This window comes from Tinamus guttatus, unplaced genomic scaffold (genome assembly GCF_059628265.1).
Source record: "Tinamus guttatus ecotype Peru unplaced genomic scaffold, ASM5962826v1 Tinamus_guttatus_pri_ptg000318l, whole genome shotgun sequence".
In the NCBI taxonomy this organism is placed as follows: domain Eukaryota; kingdom Metazoa; phylum Chordata; class Aves; order Tinamiformes; family Tinamidae; genus Tinamus; species Tinamus guttatus.
In genome coordinates, this window is record NW_028288852.1 from 1,503,309 (window position 1) to 1,521,810 (window position 18,502).

Here is an 18,502-nt window from a genome sequence, read left to right on the forward strand (position 1 = left end):
TTCACTTTCACTTTTTTTGGGGGGGGGAGGGGGGCTCTTCTGTCTGTTAACCTGCTGAAACCTGCTAATTTGTCCTTTTTAAATTTTTATTCTCTTTTTATTAATGCTGCTTTGAGTAACTGGGAGGGATGATGCTGGCAGTTAGCAAATGAAAAGGGGAAGAGAGGTCTGGAGTAACTTGGGTCCTATTTTCAATGTATGGTCCTATCAGAATTTTAAAATTAATCAAAGAGAAAAGAGTAGAATACAGGCTTGTATTTGGGGTGTTCTAAGGTGCAAGTTTAGTGTGTTGTATAGCTACTGTAAAATCTACATATGCTTTTAAACCTTGCTGTGTTTGGAATAAAAATGAGACTTCAGATGCAGTTCAGAACAAACTGGACAGGTTTCAAAACATCCTCATTCTCATGATCTTTACATGCATTTATGGCCCTGATGCTTTTAACTGATTTTTGCTGTCTGGTACTAGACTTTAAGCAGGATTCTTCCACTGGGGAAAGGTGCAGGAAAGTTACTTAAGAATGTTACTTAACAGTGGATATTTCTGACCCCCTTTGCTCATCTTCAGAGTAGCTTCAAGGAATGCTTGTATGTTTTTGCAAGATTTCTGAGAGTTTTATGCTGGGACTGATGTTCTTAAACTGATGTTATCAAGGAAATCAATATGATTAATTAGAGGGGGAAAAAGACTAGACCATTGAGAATGACTGATGTCAATCTCTGTCTCAGAATGAAGTATGAAGGCAATAATAGCAATATTTGACTCCAGGACATGTTTGTTCCTGCAGCTGAAAGATTCTGAAAACCTTATATTTCTTCTATATCACCACTTCTAGCCAATTTCCCGTCTCTAGTAGGTCTTGCACAGGTGTTGCAGAGCACTCAGATGTTGGACAACCTGTGCTTTCCTCTGACTAATGCTACACTCCAGGCTTTTGCTGCTTTGCCTTTCCTTCTGAGTGTACCCTGTGGGTGTACCTTGTGAGTGTACCTTCTGCTGCTCAGTGATGGCTGACCCATGGATGCTGCCAGATACATCTGCCGGCACAGCAAGAGGATACCTGCGTGCTGCTATGAAAACAGTAGTTCTGAAATAAGGCAGGACTGACTCATTTTCTGTTATATGAATAGCAAGAACCAATCTGCTCTAGTTTATTCTGTTGCTGTTCAGGGTAACTGTAAAGCAGGACTTGCAGGCAGTGGAGCTAACTGCTGAAGTTGATATTTGTGAATTAAATGGTAGGTCTAAGAGAATGCAGTGGCTTCATGTCTAGCACTTGTCGTGTGTTTCCTTGTCCTCCATACAAAATTTTCTTGAAGTTAATGCCAGGCTGGTATTAGGGCTCTCTTACAGGTGGGACGTGTTCCTGAGTTAATTCTTATTTTTCAGAGTTGCGTTTTTTTTTGTTTTGATTTAGTATAGTAGACATCTTTTGAAAGGGGAGAGGTCAGAGCTTGACAACTGAGATTGTGTTAATGAAACTTTTTAGCATAAACAAAAGGAGAACTTATTGCACCTCTGTAAGTAAAGACTACCAAAAAGGAAAATATAAAGTTGTGAATGCTAAGAAACTAGTAAAAGCTAATTTTAAAAATAAATAAATAAATAAAGGAAATCAGAATTCTTATTCTACAGGATCTGGTAGTTTAGAATGAAGTCAGCAAATACTAAAGTGAAAATAAAACAAGATTTTTATTTCACTTCTTAGTAAAGCTTTTGGAACAAATTGAGTGATGCAGTGGATTTTCTATCACTGTGAATCTTTTTAAATTGAACTCAATCATCTCTAAAGAAATACTGTGATTTAGTTGCAGTCCACTTGGTACTAGTATTGGATGAAAAGCTGTTGTGATTAAAAGCTGCCTACATACATACAAGAGTAGAAAGCCATGCAAATTGTGCTAGCTGGACTATACGAATAATCCTATCATAGTGGTCTTTGCTTGCCTGCCTTCTGTACTAATTCCATGTGATTAAACTGGGAACACCTTAGGAAAGAGACTTTTGGATTGGATCTTTATCCCTTGCCATTCTGAAGTATTTTAATTTGAGTGTTTGGGAGCTATGTGCATACAGCTGGTAATGTGTAATAACCAACTAACCAACTTCTAAATAACCAACCAACTTCTATTCCATGGGTATAGAAGCAGGAAATAATAGTACTAGAAGGTACCTGGCTCCTTAACATATCGTTTTCCAACTTTATCATGTGGCTTTTGTGCTACTTTTAATATCCACGTGCAAAATACATTCTGCTTGTTAATGATCAGACTGAATTAGGTTTCTTTTCCAAGTTACACTGTTAACTTTTAGCTTGACTAGGATGCTTTTCTCCCCAAGCTTTCTTGGCTTCAAAACGGGGAGCATTGTTCCCATTCATTTAGGAAGAATGGTGTTAATATTAATAAACAGTTTGGATATAACCAACTGTAATGTATTTAGAAAAAGACAGGACTAAACTTCTGGAGACTTTTCTTCCCTTTGCAGTCAGCTTATCCTTTCTGCTTTTCCATGGGAGAAGATAGATGCCGCAAGTACAAAGTGACTCTCAGCAGTCTGAGCACTGCCACAGGAATCTGAACAGCAATTGCATTGGTGACTTGCCTTGTTAAGCTCCTTCTGGTCCTTAGCAAAAAGTAAATGAAACTCTAGAAATTCTTCATATTTGTTTACTATTTAAAAATATTCCTTATAACTGTAAAAAGCTGAAACACGGAGGTATTTGGCCGAAGCTGGTAACTGTATCGGCGGTCTGATCTCTAAAGAACAAGAATCAGGTTCCCTGTAGGTATCCGAGATTGTTTTTGGTTTTGGGTGTCTAACTAAAATAACCAAGCTTTGCTGGAGCTGTTGGAGTTCTTTTATTTGTAGAAATTCAAAAATATTCCCAGCTAACATGGGGAAGACAGCAAAATCTGCTGTTAGTCTGTAGTGTCCTCACATGACATCCCTCTTGGGGTATTATCATAACTTGGACTTCTTGCAAAGGATGTGAATTTTAATCTTTTTTTTTTCCTGTAGAAAGAGGAATGTTACTGATAAGTTGTCTCAAGGACTCCTTTTTGCATTGTACGTCCAAACTGTCTCGTGGATGATGCTTTAGGAATAGAAATGTTGTGCTACATTTTAAGCAAAACAAAAGTAGCTCTCCCCACCCTGCTTCACTTCACTGAGTGTGTTGACATAAAGGCATACAGCATAGAAATAGCTAAATTGCTCTTAATTAATACCTCTATGGCTTTATTGCAGTTTTTTAATGTAATGTCTCACTAGAAGAGCAAGAACAACTTTAAAAAGAAACGAGAAAAAAGTTTTGAGTCACACTGTTGAAGTCCATATGTAATTGGCAGTGAAAGGGATTTCCATCCATGTCTGACTCTGTATGCGTAAGTGTTCATAGAATCATAGAATGCTTAAGGTTGGAAGGGACCTCTAGAGGTCATCTAGTCCAACCCCCCTGTACACGCAGGGTCACCTAGAGCACGTGGCACAGGACTGCATCCAAGCGGGTTTTGAAGATCTCCAGAGAAGGAGACTCCACAACCTCTCTGGGCAGCCTGTTCCAGGGCTCTGTCACCCTCACTGTTAAGAAATTTTTCCTTAAGTTCCTGTGAAACTTTTGATGCTTCAGTTTCTGGCCATTACCTCTAGTTCTGTTGGTGGCCACCACTGAAAAGAGGCTGGCCCCATTCTCCTCACTGCCTCTCTTGAGGTGTTTATATACATGGTGTAGTTATTTTCAGTCTGACCAATTTCCAAGGGAAAAACATAGATAAGAGAATTTAATAGATAAGTAATTTAATTTAGATGTGATTTGGGCTTATCTACATATAGAATTTGTCTTTGTGCATATTAAACTTTATATGAATAACTCTTAGTTAAGAAAGCACTTTTAAATTTAAGGTCTTTAAAATGCATGGAGAAATGGTAGAAGAGTGTTTCTGTATATAGAAAAAAAGGATTAGTTTGTGAGAAGAGTGAATGATTTGAAGTGAGGGAAATGTATTGCTGGGCTTATCTAGAATGGTCCAAGTTGAAGATGCCTTGGGAGAGTGCACTGATGTATGACTTCGTCATGTGTTTCCTTGTGTCTCCTTTCTTCAACCTTGGGTGCAAGCCATTTTGTCTTGAAAAGTAACTTATGTGTTATCCATGTATGTTTAAACACTTTATGTGTATGTACAAATAAATGTATAGCACAAAGCAGTTTGTTCTTTCTTTTCATCTTGCTGGATGCCTGTGCCCTGATGCTGCTGTTCGTATCCATGTGCTGGTACGACACCTCATCAGCTCCTATGCTCCTCTGTGGGAGAAGCCTCACTGTGCTCTTCTCTAGGCTCATGAGTAATCATGGACGGGAGGATTTTACCTGTTCTCTCAGGACTGTCCCAAAAGAAGATCTTGACCTACTTGTAGCAACCTAGTACAATAAGCATGAGTGGAGAAGTCATAAAATCTTTGGGCAACCCAGACTCCTCGTGGATTACAGAGAGGTGAAGTAACCAAGATGTCTGCTCTCTGTTGGGTGTTGCTTGTTCAATATGTGTGCAGCTTAGATGCATATCCTTCTGGTATTTATAGGCTGTGATATACGTAGAAGGAAGCGTTTAACTGAAGGATCTCTCTCTGTCAAATGTCGATGTGAGTGATGGCTTAAGCTTTTTGTGAGCAAGTGAAGGCGAGTGGCCCCGTGTTCCTATTGCTCTTTCTAAAAGCAGTACAAATAGCTGATGCATCTTTCGATTCTTGAGCAAAGGAGACTATTTGGGATGTTTTTCAAGAATTCATTACTAGCACAATTCTGCTTCTGGCAAGAGTTTTAGCGTGGTTTCCTAGGGAAGTAATGCTTACAACAGACTGACAATGCAGTTGTGCTTCCCTATCTTGTCTCTCCTTCTCCTTTCTCTTGAATAACTTCTGAACTTGTTGGCCAATTCCAACTGAATTTGTTAAACACTGCCAGTATAACTTAGGTTCTGCAAATATCATGAAAATGGGCAGTTGACTGGAGAGAAATTTTTACTTTCCTGAATGGAAAGGAACTCAGTTTACCCATTCTGCTTTTCTGTCAGCTTGCTGACCAGTCAGTTCCTATGTAATTCTTGTTTTGTCACCCTGTAGTGCACCTTCTTGTTGGGGAGGTGTCAGGAAGGGCCAAGAAGGTGGAGGGATGAAGGTGGTTGTGGCCCTGGTAAAGATGAGTGTACAAAGGGTAAAGATGAAACTAGATTCAATTAATTCTACTACTAATGGAGCAATTGTTACTCTGGAACAAGTTGTTACTCTTCTAAAGTAATGTTGCAACCTGAAATGTCAATGCTTCTGTTTCCATTATAAACAATTATATATTTATAATACATGTATAACATAATGATGATGTTAGTTGCTTTTTAGGTAAATAACACCCTGTTTCTATCCCAAAAAGCTTCAGCTCCAAAAGCATTTAAACAAAACCCTACTAAGTCACTTGACATTACAATGCTGTAGAATTCCTAATTTCTTTGAAATTTCTTAAAAACGTATTTGTATGTGATGAAGCCTAAGCTGTTGGAATTAAGCGTCCACAGTAACAAAACTTAATTCCTGCAAAACTAGGGTCCTCGGCACTACCTTAGGCATGTAAAACGAGACCTCTGGTTATGAAGTAAAGGCACTTGCCTTTTATACTTGTAATAAGCAGCAAATTTAAATTATTCTGTTTTCCTGGAGTATGTTGATCTTTTTCTCTGTTTGCTTCCTGTTGTATGTCTATCTGCAGTCTAGTTTATTTTGATTTTTTTTTCCCAGTCTCGCAAATTTAAGCAGAGCTTTGTGCTCTCTTTCTCTGTTTATACGACCGCTATTTAACTTGCTTTTGGCCAACTCCTCTTTCTTTCCAAATTCTTTCTGTTCTTCAGAATGGTTTTCTTCCTTTTTTTAACATCCAGCACAGAGGTCGTCTCAGGATTTCTTTCCATGTTCCCTTCCTGCTCCTGTCGTCTTCCCACTGCCTCCTGATGTGTTCAAGGTGAGGGAAGAATAAGCTACCAAATCCTTGGGAGCACTAATAAATCATGTAAGAGTGGTTTCTCTTAAGCAACTGAACTTCTCTTTTGCCTTTTCTTTCGCTCTTCTATCCTGATACAATATCCTAAGTTTTCTCCAATTGCAAATTGAGTCAGTGAATCTCCTCCTTCTTCCTCCTGCCAAGCCTCAAGAGACTCTGGTTTTCTTCCTTTCCAAGCAAGTTTTTCATCTTTTTCTGCCTCTGTTCTTCCCTGGCTGCCCCTAGTCTTTTCCTATTCTGTATACTACGGAAATCTGTGCTCTGCTGGTCTCTCTCCTGTTACCTTTTTAATGCTCTGAATGAGTGTATAATTCCCTGTGCCATAAGATCCAATACTATATCCATGGAACTGAAAGTTTTGAGAACTCTTTTTTTTTTTTTGGATTTGATCAGCGCTTTAAAAATTAGAAGCAAAGTAATAGAGGTATTGGCTGCAGCAGAGCACAGTAAGAAAGCATAAGCAAATCTTCAAGGGTATGTTAAGTTGGAAATACTTCTGAAAGAATCATACTGCTAAGCTATTTATTTAAAATCTGTTCTGATAATACTATGACAGTAGGCATGTGAATCTGAGCTTTTGAGGTAAAGCTTTCTTTCCGTGAAATTGCTATCAGCTTTTACCTGGTATTTGGAAGAAGGCTTCTGAGTCATGTACCACGCTTGATTGCGCTGCCAAATTATGAATAAAATTGCAGGATTTCTTCTCTAGCTTTCTAAATTAAAACTGCTGGAGGTTGTGGGGGGTGTTTTGTCTTTTTTTTTTTTTTTTCCCTTTTGCAGTGTCATCTGTGGAGTGTGTGTGTGTGTGTGTGTATGTGTGTGTGTGTGTGTGTATATATATATATATATATATATATATGTATAGATATAAACAAATATATGTGTGTATAGAGAGACCGAGAGACAGTAGGTTCCCAAGTTGGAAGCCAGGAGAGTACATGGGAGGGGGGATGGGAACGTTTGGACAAAAGGCTATAGCTGACGCAAGCTAATGCCTTTTCGTTGTGATATTGATAAATTTCTACGGCTGTTCAAGCCATCTACATTATTCGCCTTCCGATTCTGTTCTCTTTTGCTTTTCTCCTGTTGCCTGGAAAACGTGAGTGGAATCTGGCAGGACAAGAGACTGCCCTGACATTGTTGTGGGGCTCCGTTGCTGCCTATTGTCCCCCTGGCTCAGGCAGTTCATGTCAGCCTTTTTGTGAAGGAAGAAAAATGTTTTCCCTTTTTTCTTGTAAAATTAAATTTTTGGGCTCTGGAGTTTGCTTTTATTTGCAAAGCAAGAGGTGTTAAATTAAGAGCATCTAACACCGACTCATGTTATTCTGCCTGTTGTGTCACCTTTAGCAGTGAATTTGGCTGGGCTGGGCATGTTTGCTGGCTGGTGCCAAAGCAGTCTGGCAATCTAGTTTTTTTTTTTTTTTTTTAATGTGCTTTAGTTTTACATGATAGGTGATAAAGCAAGACAGTGCATTTCATGAGCTTTTTTTTTTTTTTTTTTTTGTCAGGGTCATTGACAATACATGTTTTCATGTTTTCATGTTTTCAGCAGCTGGAAATAACTTTAATTTTGCTGTTATGTAGGAGTAGAGCTGTTATACCCGATCAAGTAGTGCAGCTTTGAGCAAGACTTGCTTTGCTGTCACTGAGATACTGTCTGTTGTGGCTGACTTCAGTCTGTTCTTTGCTGCATCACCGATTGTTTTTTTTTTTTTTTTTTAAATCGAGATAGCTTTTGAGGATATTGTTGAAGCAAAATTGAAAGGTTTTTATATTTGCTAGTTTGGAAACACAATCATGGGTGTACTGGATATTGCCAAAACGAGCCATTTACTTCTCTTGTAAGTAGCAGGTCTTGTAGTTATTATTGTAGTATTCATATAAAACTGCTTCTTCATTGCTTTTATTTTTCTCATACTAATCATTTGTAGAGTGATAAAGATAATATCTTGTCAATGGGAGATACTGGGAGATTCTGAATATCTACTTTGTCTTTTGTTTTTAGGCACCTATTAACAAGCTAAAAGTGACTGAACCATGGCTCAGTTTCCAACACCTTTTGGGGGTAAGTGGTTGATAGCTTATTCTGAACTATTCCAGTATGCAAAAATTTTGCAAAAGCGCATAACTTTCCAAATATGTTTGGTATGGAAATATTTATGGTTGTGCATCTTTCTGAGGTAATATTTTATCAGACTTGTGATGCTTCTACAGGCCTGGTAGAGAACACACATGAAGTCATCTCAGGAGAGCTTAAACAGAGTTTTTGTCTTGCACATTGATCCATTATTGGTTTTTGGTAACTGCAAGGCAGATCTAGGCCACTCAGTCACTGGCAATAGGGTATAGCCTCATTCTGCAGGTATCCAGCCACGTATAGCTAGCTGTCTTTAGTTTCCCAGATCAATCCTGTATCCTTTTTCCATCTTTTTCTTTCCTGAGAAATTCTTAAGTTGCCATTTAAATATTATATTTTTCTTTGTGAGCATTAGTTGTAGAAAAGAAGTGGATGCACTTTTTGTGACTCCTGGACATTTTCAGTGGTATTAAGTACAGGGGTTACCTTTGGATGCTGTCACTACACCTTTTATTCATACCATCTCACAGCCTGTGTTTAGTTTTTGCAGAAATGCTGACTTTTTTAAACACTTCATATGTAACAGTGGAAGGTAGAGCATCTTAAACTTCATTCTTTTCAAAACATACAGAAAGTGCCCTGTTATTGCAATAGAGACTGGCTCTCCCTGTGAGATTTTTTCGAGCAACCTGTGCACCCATTTTTGCAGCCAGTCTGAAGAAAGATTGCAAAGATAGATATCAATGCTAAAAATAGGTAAACAGCTACCACAATGTGTAGCTTGTTCAGGTTTGTAGAAATCAGCAGCAAGTAAGGACTTGTATTTCCCCCTGCCTTGGCCTTTGTTTGACCCAGAGGGTTCCTCAATGTGCAGTGGTAAAATTTCAATCTCCTTTTGCTACCAAAGAGAAACAGTAGTCATGGATTTGGTAGTTTCCTCAGAGGTAGGATGACTAAGGGTCATTGAAAGGAGACTCTTTGTAGGCATCTTTTTTTTCAGAAGATAAGACCCAAACTGTCAGCCTTTTAGTTCACTTGGGCACAGAGCCTTCAGATAATATCAGGTCAGCAAGAACAAACAGATATTTGAGTTTTGGGGGCAGTCAGAGCTTAATGAGTGGATATCATTACAAGTTTGGTTCCACTGAGATTGAATGTTGCATAGGTTAAGGACTTTTCTCTGACTATGCAGCTGTGATTCTGGCTGTGCATATATTTGTATATAGGCTATATAAATGAAGCTCTAGTTTTGGGAATCTGAAATAGCTAGTAATTAAACTTGTATTTAGTGGTTCAGTAGAAGACTTAAAAAGTCATGTAGTTCAGAGTATGTTGTTAGAGAAACAAAGCTCTTATTAAACACAATTGATTGGATGCAGCCTTTGCCAGTATGAAAAAAGTCTGTGAAGCACGACAGAAGAAACGTCTCCTCGCAAGCGATAGTGAGAACACGCGTGTAACTGGAAGCTACTATTCTTTGTCTCACTTATCTGAGTCTGCTCTCTTGAAATGGCGTTGTCTGGTGCTGGACTTGCTCAGTTTGGGAGCAAAACTGACCTCGATCAAATAAAATTACTCAATAGCGTCCCATAGGATACACCTTTAGGTGGTTTGAAACCTTGTGAATAGCTTCATTTTATCCCATTCACATCCTGATGTGAAGGAAATCCACTTGTTCAGGTTGGAACATTTTGTTATGTTTAGAATTAGGGCTGTGTTTTGCATGTACACTTTTTTCTTTTCTTTCCTTTTTTTTTTTTTTTTAGACACGTATAGTACATTCTTAATGAAAGTTTTGTCTTCAAAGCATTCTCTTCTACAGTCCTCAGAGAGTTCTTATTGCATTACAGATGGATAGCAGCTTTGGTTTTTCAGCTTTGTATAATTACCATTTGATCTTGCGTATGTTATCCAGAATCCTGTTAACTCTACGACATGACTTTAGGAAGGAAAGAATTCACTGTTACTTCTCAAACAACTCCTCTGACCCAGGTGTAGAGAGGAAGTCGAAATAAGCACATAACTAGTAGCTCCTGGAACCTCTCTGATTTGAAACATGGTGTCAGGCAACTCTTTTAGAATAGTCATCCTTGAACCAAATCTACCCACTGCTGTCGTACCTCCTTGTAGAATAACAGCAGTAAAAATCTAAGATTGTCATAAAAGAAAACAAATGATGTTGTAAAGACAAATCCAATCCTTATGGGGAAGCTTGGTCTTTCTTTCAAGAACGCAGCATATGCAACAATGCTTTGTTATCTGTGGTCACTGGAGAAAATGGAGGAGTGATGATTTATGCAGTCTCCATCTTGGGAGAGCCCTCACCCCAAATGTGTACTTTTCTATGCATTTTTTTTTTTTTATCCATCCACATTTCTCTACTTCTAAATGCAATTTTTAAAGTAGAGTTTTGTGGTTTGGTGACTAACCGCTTTGCGTTTGAATATATTGAACTACCCCACAGCCTCTGAGCTGGGATCCAGCATCTGAAGTCCTGAATGATGTCTCAGTGCTGAGTAAGATCCTGCTTCATGCCCTCCCATAAGTCTCATTGTTCACTAAATAATAAAAGATAGGAATGAGGCAATGCTAGAAATATTATTCATATTTTCTCTGATAGATAAGGCTGAAAGCCCAATGGCTTCCTTGAGTTAACATTGGCTGTTTTGATACTCGTATCCCACAAAGGCAGCTTATGGTTTGAATACAACTAGAAATCTTTTTGGAAGAGTAAATACTCATTTATTCCAGTTCAGGAACTCCAGAGAAGAAACAAGTTTTGTTTTAACATGGTTAACAGAACACCTTTTTAGTTGTCTCGTGCAATGATAGTTTTTAATTTTAGGGTTTGCTCCCTCTTTCAGACAGGATGGGAAGAGGTGAGTGTTTTTGTGGTATAAGGCAGTCACATGTAACTGAAATGGAGAGAGCAAGTCAGAAAGACATTACATATTGCAAGATATAAATATATATATATATATATATATATATTTTTTTTTTTTTCTCCCCACATTATATTCAGGGAGTATTCCTTTTATATGTAAGCTTCCACATCCAGCCTTAGCATCTTAAGGCAGAGTAGTCACACAGGGGAAGATTTCAACACAGGGAAAGAATTTCAGCTACTGTTAATAGACTTTATGAGCAATATTCAGAAATCAATTTTTCTTCTGCTGTCAAGAGTTTGTGAGAAGATGGAGGAGGTAGTTACTTATGTCAACTGTAGCATTTTGGAATGTCCATGTTCCAAGGAGGGTCATCTTTCATCCGCCTCGGGGATGAAACATAGACACATAGTTATGCAACCTCTTCAGAGTGCATCTAGGAGCTTATTCACTGAAATTCTGTTTGGTTGCACTTATCTAACAATGTCCTTTCTTTAATGAATGGGATATTACGAACCTACCTATTTCCAGAAGTGCATGGATTATCTGAAACAGAGGTAGACTTTTTTTTTTTTTTAATTCAGGAATGTGGCTTTTCTTTCATTAGGTGGAACTTGCCATTTAGAGATGTTCTCCTTTTCTAATCCCTCTCTTTTCCGTACAAAGTATCCTTTGCCATATAAAAGTGGATTTTAAATCAAATAAATTTAGGAGGCAGGAAATTCTTATGTTCTTCATATCTACTAAGTCTGAATTTTGTCTCTGGCTGTGAACCATGTGAATACTTTCTATGAGTATTTGTGGGCCTCTGGTGTCTATGCGTGTTTAGTATGTTGTTTTTATAATCCTGTGTGATATGACATATCATACTTGAATAAATATGGTGGAGTATTTATATAAGACTTCTAAATTTTATTTATTATTTATTTTTTTAAACTAGGCAACCTGGATATCTGGGCTATTACTGTGGAGGAGAGAGCTAAACATGATCAGCAGTTTCATAGTCTGAAACCAACATCTGGATTTATCACTGGTAATTAAAAAGTTTGCATTTCTCATTTCAGTCAATTAAATCAATTGTACAAATGTACAAAATCAAATGTACGGAGTGGCCTGGGAGAAATTGGAGTGTAACAACTAGAAAAATTATTTTTCATTTTATATCTCATCTGGCATGGCATCTATACCTTGCTATGTCAACCTTATCTTTTGTGATATCTTAAGTAATGGATGTGGATGTAGCTTAAATTAAGATCACTTTATGCCACTGCTGTTTTATGCCACTTGGTGTTACTCTTAAGTAGGATTGAAATTGTATGATTGTGTCTCTATAAAGCAGTTCTACAGTGTAGAGCTAGCTGATATTTATAAACTGCAGAATTAGAAGTCAAGACACAGAATCACCCTGATGTCTGGTAGTGCTCTCGTGCTTTTACATCCTTATTGAAGTACCTTACATTCTATTAGATCACTGAGAGAGAAGTCTGTTAAAGAAATACTGATTTAACTAAAATCTGTTTCAAAAACGATTTGTTTCTTGACCTCTTCAAAATACATAAATAGTAAAAAACTGATTTAGATTGTGGAAAGCAAGGCAGCAAGTAGAGGAATTGCATTGTTTTACTGATTTTTTTCACTAAACACCACTAATTTGCTTTGAATTTAACAACAGTATGAGGTCTACTTTTTGGGAGTAAGCTGTGGGGGAAGGAGGGGAACTGCATTTAATTCTCTTTAATGCTATCTAAGCTCAATCCTTACTCAACTGAAATGAAAGACATGGAAATGTTTCAGCTTCCTTGCTGTCTTCCACATCGAGAGGATTTCCACAGTGTGGAATGAGAGCCAGACTTAGCAGTGCATCACATCCATGCATTCCTTAAGCTGCATGGTTACTTTGCTGCTTCTGCTGCTGCTGCATGATGGGCATGATGCAAAATCCATTGTAGCTCTCTGTCTATGCTAGTATTGTTTTTACTGTCCTCCCTTAATATTTAACACCATTTCTAGTCTGTTTACAACTTTCCTCTAAAGACTACAGGAATTCCAAGTGCCTAATCCTTTAGTAACTGCTTTCCTAGGCTTACTTGGAATTGACAGCTGGAAAACAACTCTGAAATTTACTCTTGCTTTCTTTAATAGTGGCTTGTTAGATTCACATCAGGTTGATATAAAATCAAGTGATAAAGATATTTACTTTGTGCCAGGTAATTGGCATTGTACCTGCCCAAAAAGCTGGGATGCAGTTTATACATACATACTTTTTCTGGGGGGAAAAAAATCTAGTTTTCATAAGACCTGTGATTCTTGAGAAGAGAGACATTGCTGAAGGTTAGGAGTGGGAACCATGAGTTTACCATTGTCCGAGGTGAAGGCTTAGATCTTTACTGAAGATTTAAGTAGTAGGTGCATGCTGGAAATATTTTATAGCCTCTCAAAGTGGCAAAATGAATTTAAATCTTACACTCAGTTATGTATGCTTAGCATTAAGTATTAATGCTTTTACTGTTGCTTGTTTTAGACATCTTGACTCATGATTTCCTCTTTCTTCTTACTGATATTTTTATCATTTTTTGAAATGCTGTCCTATTTATTTTATAGGTGATCAAGCTAGAAACTTTTTTTTTCAATCTGGGTTACCTCAGCCGGTGTTAGCACAGATATGGTGAGTATATGAAAAGGGGGAAAAATGCAGCTATGTGAGCATGAAATTTACTGGAATAGACTTGAATAGTAATTATATTTCGCAGTCTGAAGCTTGAAATCATTGTTTTATTCACTTATTTTTTGAAAAGTCTACAAGGCAATTAAGCTTTATGGTAAGATATAGCTGGTTCAGTTATTGGATGTAACCATCCTTCTGCAAAGTGGTGTCTGTTTTAAAACTAGAGATCTGCATTGCTCACTTCAGGCTACCAGAATGCTTTCCACTTTGTTAAAAGCAACACTAATACAATCATTAGGCACAATAATTAGTATCTTTTTTTCTCTTGCAAGAGCCTATGTAATATTTGCAACATTTCTTATGAAAATGTAAGAGTAGAGTAGAATATTAACATTGTAGTTAGCGATACAACTTGAAAGAGGATCATTTTTTACTATTTGTGAGTGAGTTTAGATAAATAAAAATCTGCATCATTGTATCTTACATATCACAAACACTACTGGAATCTCCCAGTTTTTTCTTACAGGGCTGCAGTTATTTCTGTGCCAAATTACACGATCCCTCAGGAGGGGGGTGTCAGCAAGTAGTGCTGACTTGCAGAGGTTATTCAGAATATGCATTAATTGCACCCTTACTAAAATATTTTTGGTGGTAGACAGAGAAAAATAGAGTTATTTTTCTTTATAGGTTGAAAAAAGCAGCAGAATATGTATTGATAACTTTTGACATATCTGTTAATTTGCCCTCTAATGTTAACTGTCATAGGGAAAGAGTAGTTTATTGAAGGCATGACAACCTTTTGATTTAGTAAGGGCTCCTAAAGGCAAAATCTTTTTCTGGCTGGAGAAATAAGAGAGTTCATTTGCTGCTAGCAAACAATTGCTTTGGAAATATAGGTGCCTTAGAGAAGGCCTGGATTACACGATTTTTCTTTAAATGGTTTATGTTCATTCATTTCTTTTATTTGGCTTACAAATATCAAATCTGTTCTGGTTATCTTATTTGCTGGAAGTCTCACTGAAAGTTCAAATGTCCCTTTGGAACTTCTCTTGCCTCTTAATTAAAGAGCAAAAGAAGTTTTGTCTTAAACAAGATATCCTTTCTCTACAAATGTTCCCTAGGCATTAGCTTTAAATAGGTGTTAACAAAACTAAACAGTTGTAAATAGTCTGACTAAAAATCGCTTCCTCTCTGAATTATTCAGTTTTTCAGGCTCTTGAGAGGGAGAGAATCATTCCCCTAGTTCTGTAGTTGTCATAGAGACAAGACCTGAACTTGCACATTTGTTTAAATAAAGCTAAACTAAAACTTACTGGTGCTGCCTTTATAAATCATAAAAAAGCATGTAGACATCTGTCTTGTTCTTGCTGTCTGTCTCTCTTCCGTTTTGGATCAGCTCTGAATCAAGAGAAGTAAAATAGATCAGGCTGTTTATTTTTTTGCAGTTGGAATTGGAATAACCAAGTAAGAAAATAATCACATAGTAGTAGGAATAAGAAACCAGGAAAACAAAACAAAAATAACTGAAAAACTTTTTTCCCACAACTCAAACGATTTAACTCTTGATGAATCAGTGAATGTTTGTATGCAACCTACCATGCGTTACTGCAGTCCCACAGAAACAGTGAAAGCTGGAGTGGCTTGTGGCAGGCAGCACTTTGCAGCCTCCCAAGGGCAACATGCATTCCAGGCTGCATAGAAAAATGTGAATCATTGTTTGCCCTAATTCCCAGGGCTAAGGCCTCTAAGTGGCACCCTTGCTTTGTGGATTTAACAGTTAATAGTCTTATCCCAAACATCATCTGACTGTCCAAATCTTTAGTAAGATTGATATGGGTCCATGAGTACTGTAGTAACAGGGAAGTTCTGGAGTAATAAGCCTAGGGTTTTTGTGAGGGAAAAGAGCTACATAAAACTTGTTGTCTTCTGTACTTCACTTCTTCAGTAGATGGAAGTTTTTGATTATTAGTGGGAGAAAAGAGGAGGTGTAGCAGTCTTTAAGGAAACAAAACTGTTACTTTCTGTTAGAGCAGCTTATGGAAGTCTTCAGCGCAAATTTCTGTTTCTGGAAATATGGAGGTGTACACATATGTTGGAATTGTTTTCCCATTCTTTTTCAGTTGCTTATATGAATCCATTGTCAAGATAGCAGCTCAATGTATGTTCCAGCAAAGATAACCTACAGCTGAATGTAGACAAGCCTATCCTAACAAGAAGTATCCTCTGTTCTGCTGGCTGTGAAACTTCCTGTTTAGGAAAAGGCAGCTGGGGAAGAAGTTGCAGTGGATTTGCCCCAGTGAGTGGTTGGCCAAACTGCTCTCCGAGCTCTCTGCAAAACTTGTTTCCAAACATGCTCTCTCCTGAGTGAGAGAATTTGATTTTCATATGTGAGCAGGTCATTGTGTATATAAGGATTATAGTTACTTTCTGTTTTATTTTTTTTAAGTAAAATCGAATTGCTCTTTTTGCCTCACAGAAAAGTTTTCACTAAAAAGTGAAGTGCTAGTTAGCTAAAATATCAGTAAAATATCTTCTGACTAAGAGCTGCTTTGAAAATATTCTGCAGTTGGTGTAACTTTTTTCTGTCATACTCTAACATAGTGTATTTTATTTTAGTTTCTGCTATTAAATAAAGGTTACTTAGAATTCATGTTCCTTTGGAAAAAAAAATAGTAGATTCATGTTTGTTTTTTTAATTATTCAAATTTGCTGCATCCCTTATACTCAGCATTCATTTACAGTGGGGGGAAAAATGGGTTTCTGGGACCCCAGTGGACAAAATCATTAGAATTATTATGGTCTAGTACAGCAACTTCTTTACTATTCTATCCTTTGCAAGCTTTGTAGTCTGCCAAGCTGGTAATCTATTAAGAAGCCTCTAAGTAGGCTTTGAATTGAGACTGCAATGGATAACTGCAAAAGATAACTGTTTTTAAGTAGTTAGTAATCTGGCTTTCTTCTAAAGCCCTTGTGAATGGTGGCCTCCAAAAGCATCTTCCATCTAGACCCTGTCTTTCTGGGTTCAGATAGGAACTAAAATCAATGCCAGCTGTTTTCTGCATTTGAAGTTGCTTGCTTATTTTTCTCCAGTAAAAATTAAAACTATTGGTTGTTTTACCCTTTTCTGACACATTCTTCCCTCACAACTTTCTTAAATTTGTGTAAAATGTCAGAAGGATAAGGTGGCAATGCTGGGAATTTTAACACTTCTGTAATGCATGAATTAAGTGACTAATTCTAAAAATCTGTTTTTTCCTATTGTGTCTGACTTTAATAATACAATATGGGACTGTATAATCTAATATGGCGATGTAAAGCTAAGTAATTCCAGACTTCTGAACTGCAGTGTGGTATTCATGTTTTAAGATCTCTGTTACTTTCACAGACATGTTTTGTAGACTAATAATAAGCATATTTGAAAGAAACAAAACAAAGCTTGCATGCTCAGTTTCTGCCTTTGAGAGATGAAGAAATTATCAAGTTGCCTTTATGTCCTGCAGAGGAGAGGAGAGAAGGAAGAGGGAAGAGATCTCTGGGGGACAAAACTGGTCAGAACTTGACATCCAGCGCTATGATGCAGCCCCCTGCAATTATTCTCATTAGGAAATCCCTGTTACAAACACAGGCATGTTCTATGAAATATAATCAATGTTTAATCCATTTACTGCTCTGTACTGGCTTCCGACCAGACTTTAACTGAAATGAATTAAAGGACATTACATTTTTTCAAATTTTGTTAGAAACAGAACAGTGAAATTAAGCCACTTGCCACATGCAAGGTGATGTTTATTCAGAAGTAGCACTATAGTCCAATAGTGTGGGACTAGGCTCTTTAAAAATGATTAGAAATGCAAGTTGCCCTAGATATTCACTAGAGATTTTGACAGGCACAAGCTGATTTTTTGTTAGTGTGCTGTAGGAATGTGTATAAATTCTGCTGTATACATAATTTTTCTCTCTGAAATTTGTGATGTCTATTTAAATAACAAGACCATTGATGTAGAGTGAGTGAGTTGAACAGAAGGTCAGACATTAAACCAAATTAAAAGCCCCTGGTGATTAAGTGGATAGGAGTTCAGTGAAAGCAATGAGACTGGGGCACATCAAAGTTTCTTATTACTGGGCAATTAATATTTTCTCATGTAGAATCCAAACGCTGGTGTGCTGTAGCAGTGCTCTCTTTTAGCGGTGTCTGGAGAACCAAGATCACCTACAGCGTGACATTTATTCTTACATCATTTTCCTGGGCAAGCATTTAACAGCTTGAGGGATTCCACCTCCGCTTTAGCCATAGGAAACTTTTCGTTTTGTAAATCAAAGTAGCTGCAGGTGAGGAAGCCACTTGAGTTGAATAAATACCACTGTTATAAATGCATCTCGCCTAACTACAGTGCTTAAATGCAAAGATGCAAGGAACATTGCAACTCTTTATTTGTTTGAGTTGATAGTGCCAGTTGGCCACAGTGCAGCTGACTGACTGCTCCGTATGTTGAGGAAGGAGGCTTTTCTTTGGGAAGACCACTGACTGTTTGGAAGGCAGTCAAAAATCTGCTGGAATATGTTTCTCCAGATCACGTTCTCTGACTTAATACGTACATCCTCGTCTGGCTAGCTGTGTAGGCCTGGCTTTTACTCTCCTTTTCCACTGGGAGCTGAGAAAAGAACAGCTAACAAGTATTGGATTGAACCTTCATAAAAGCCTCACATTTTCCCTGTTGGATATTTTTGATTTGTCTTTAGTTGCCTTGAAAAAGTGCGAGGTCTGTTTGTAAGCATCAGATAAATGAAGCTGACTATGTGTTCCTGGTTTCCATTGCTCTCAATACTC

The 18,502-nt window shown here is 37.6% G+C and overlaps 1 protein-coding gene across 4 annotated transcripts in view; it reads left to right on the forward strand.

Annotated features, from left to right (window-relative positions):
* ITSN1 (intersectin 1) overlaps nucleotides 1-18,502 on the forward strand; it is a 120,562-nt gene that overhangs the window by 19,477 nt on the left and 82,583 nt on the right. For all 4 annotated transcript variants that reach the window (XM_088528982.1, XM_088528983.1, XM_088528984.1 and 1 more), the window contains exons 2-4: nucleotides 8,053-8,112; nucleotides 11,950-12,042; nucleotides 13,611-13,674. In XM_088528982.1, the coding sequence (XP_088385108.1) occupies nucleotides 8,085-8,112; nucleotides 11,950-12,042; nucleotides 13,611-13,674 (185 nt within the window). In that variant the 5' untranslated portion in view covers nucleotides 8,053-8,084. The remainder of the gene's footprint in view (nucleotides 1-8,052; nucleotides 8,113-11,949; nucleotides 12,043-13,610; nucleotides 13,675-18,502) is intronic.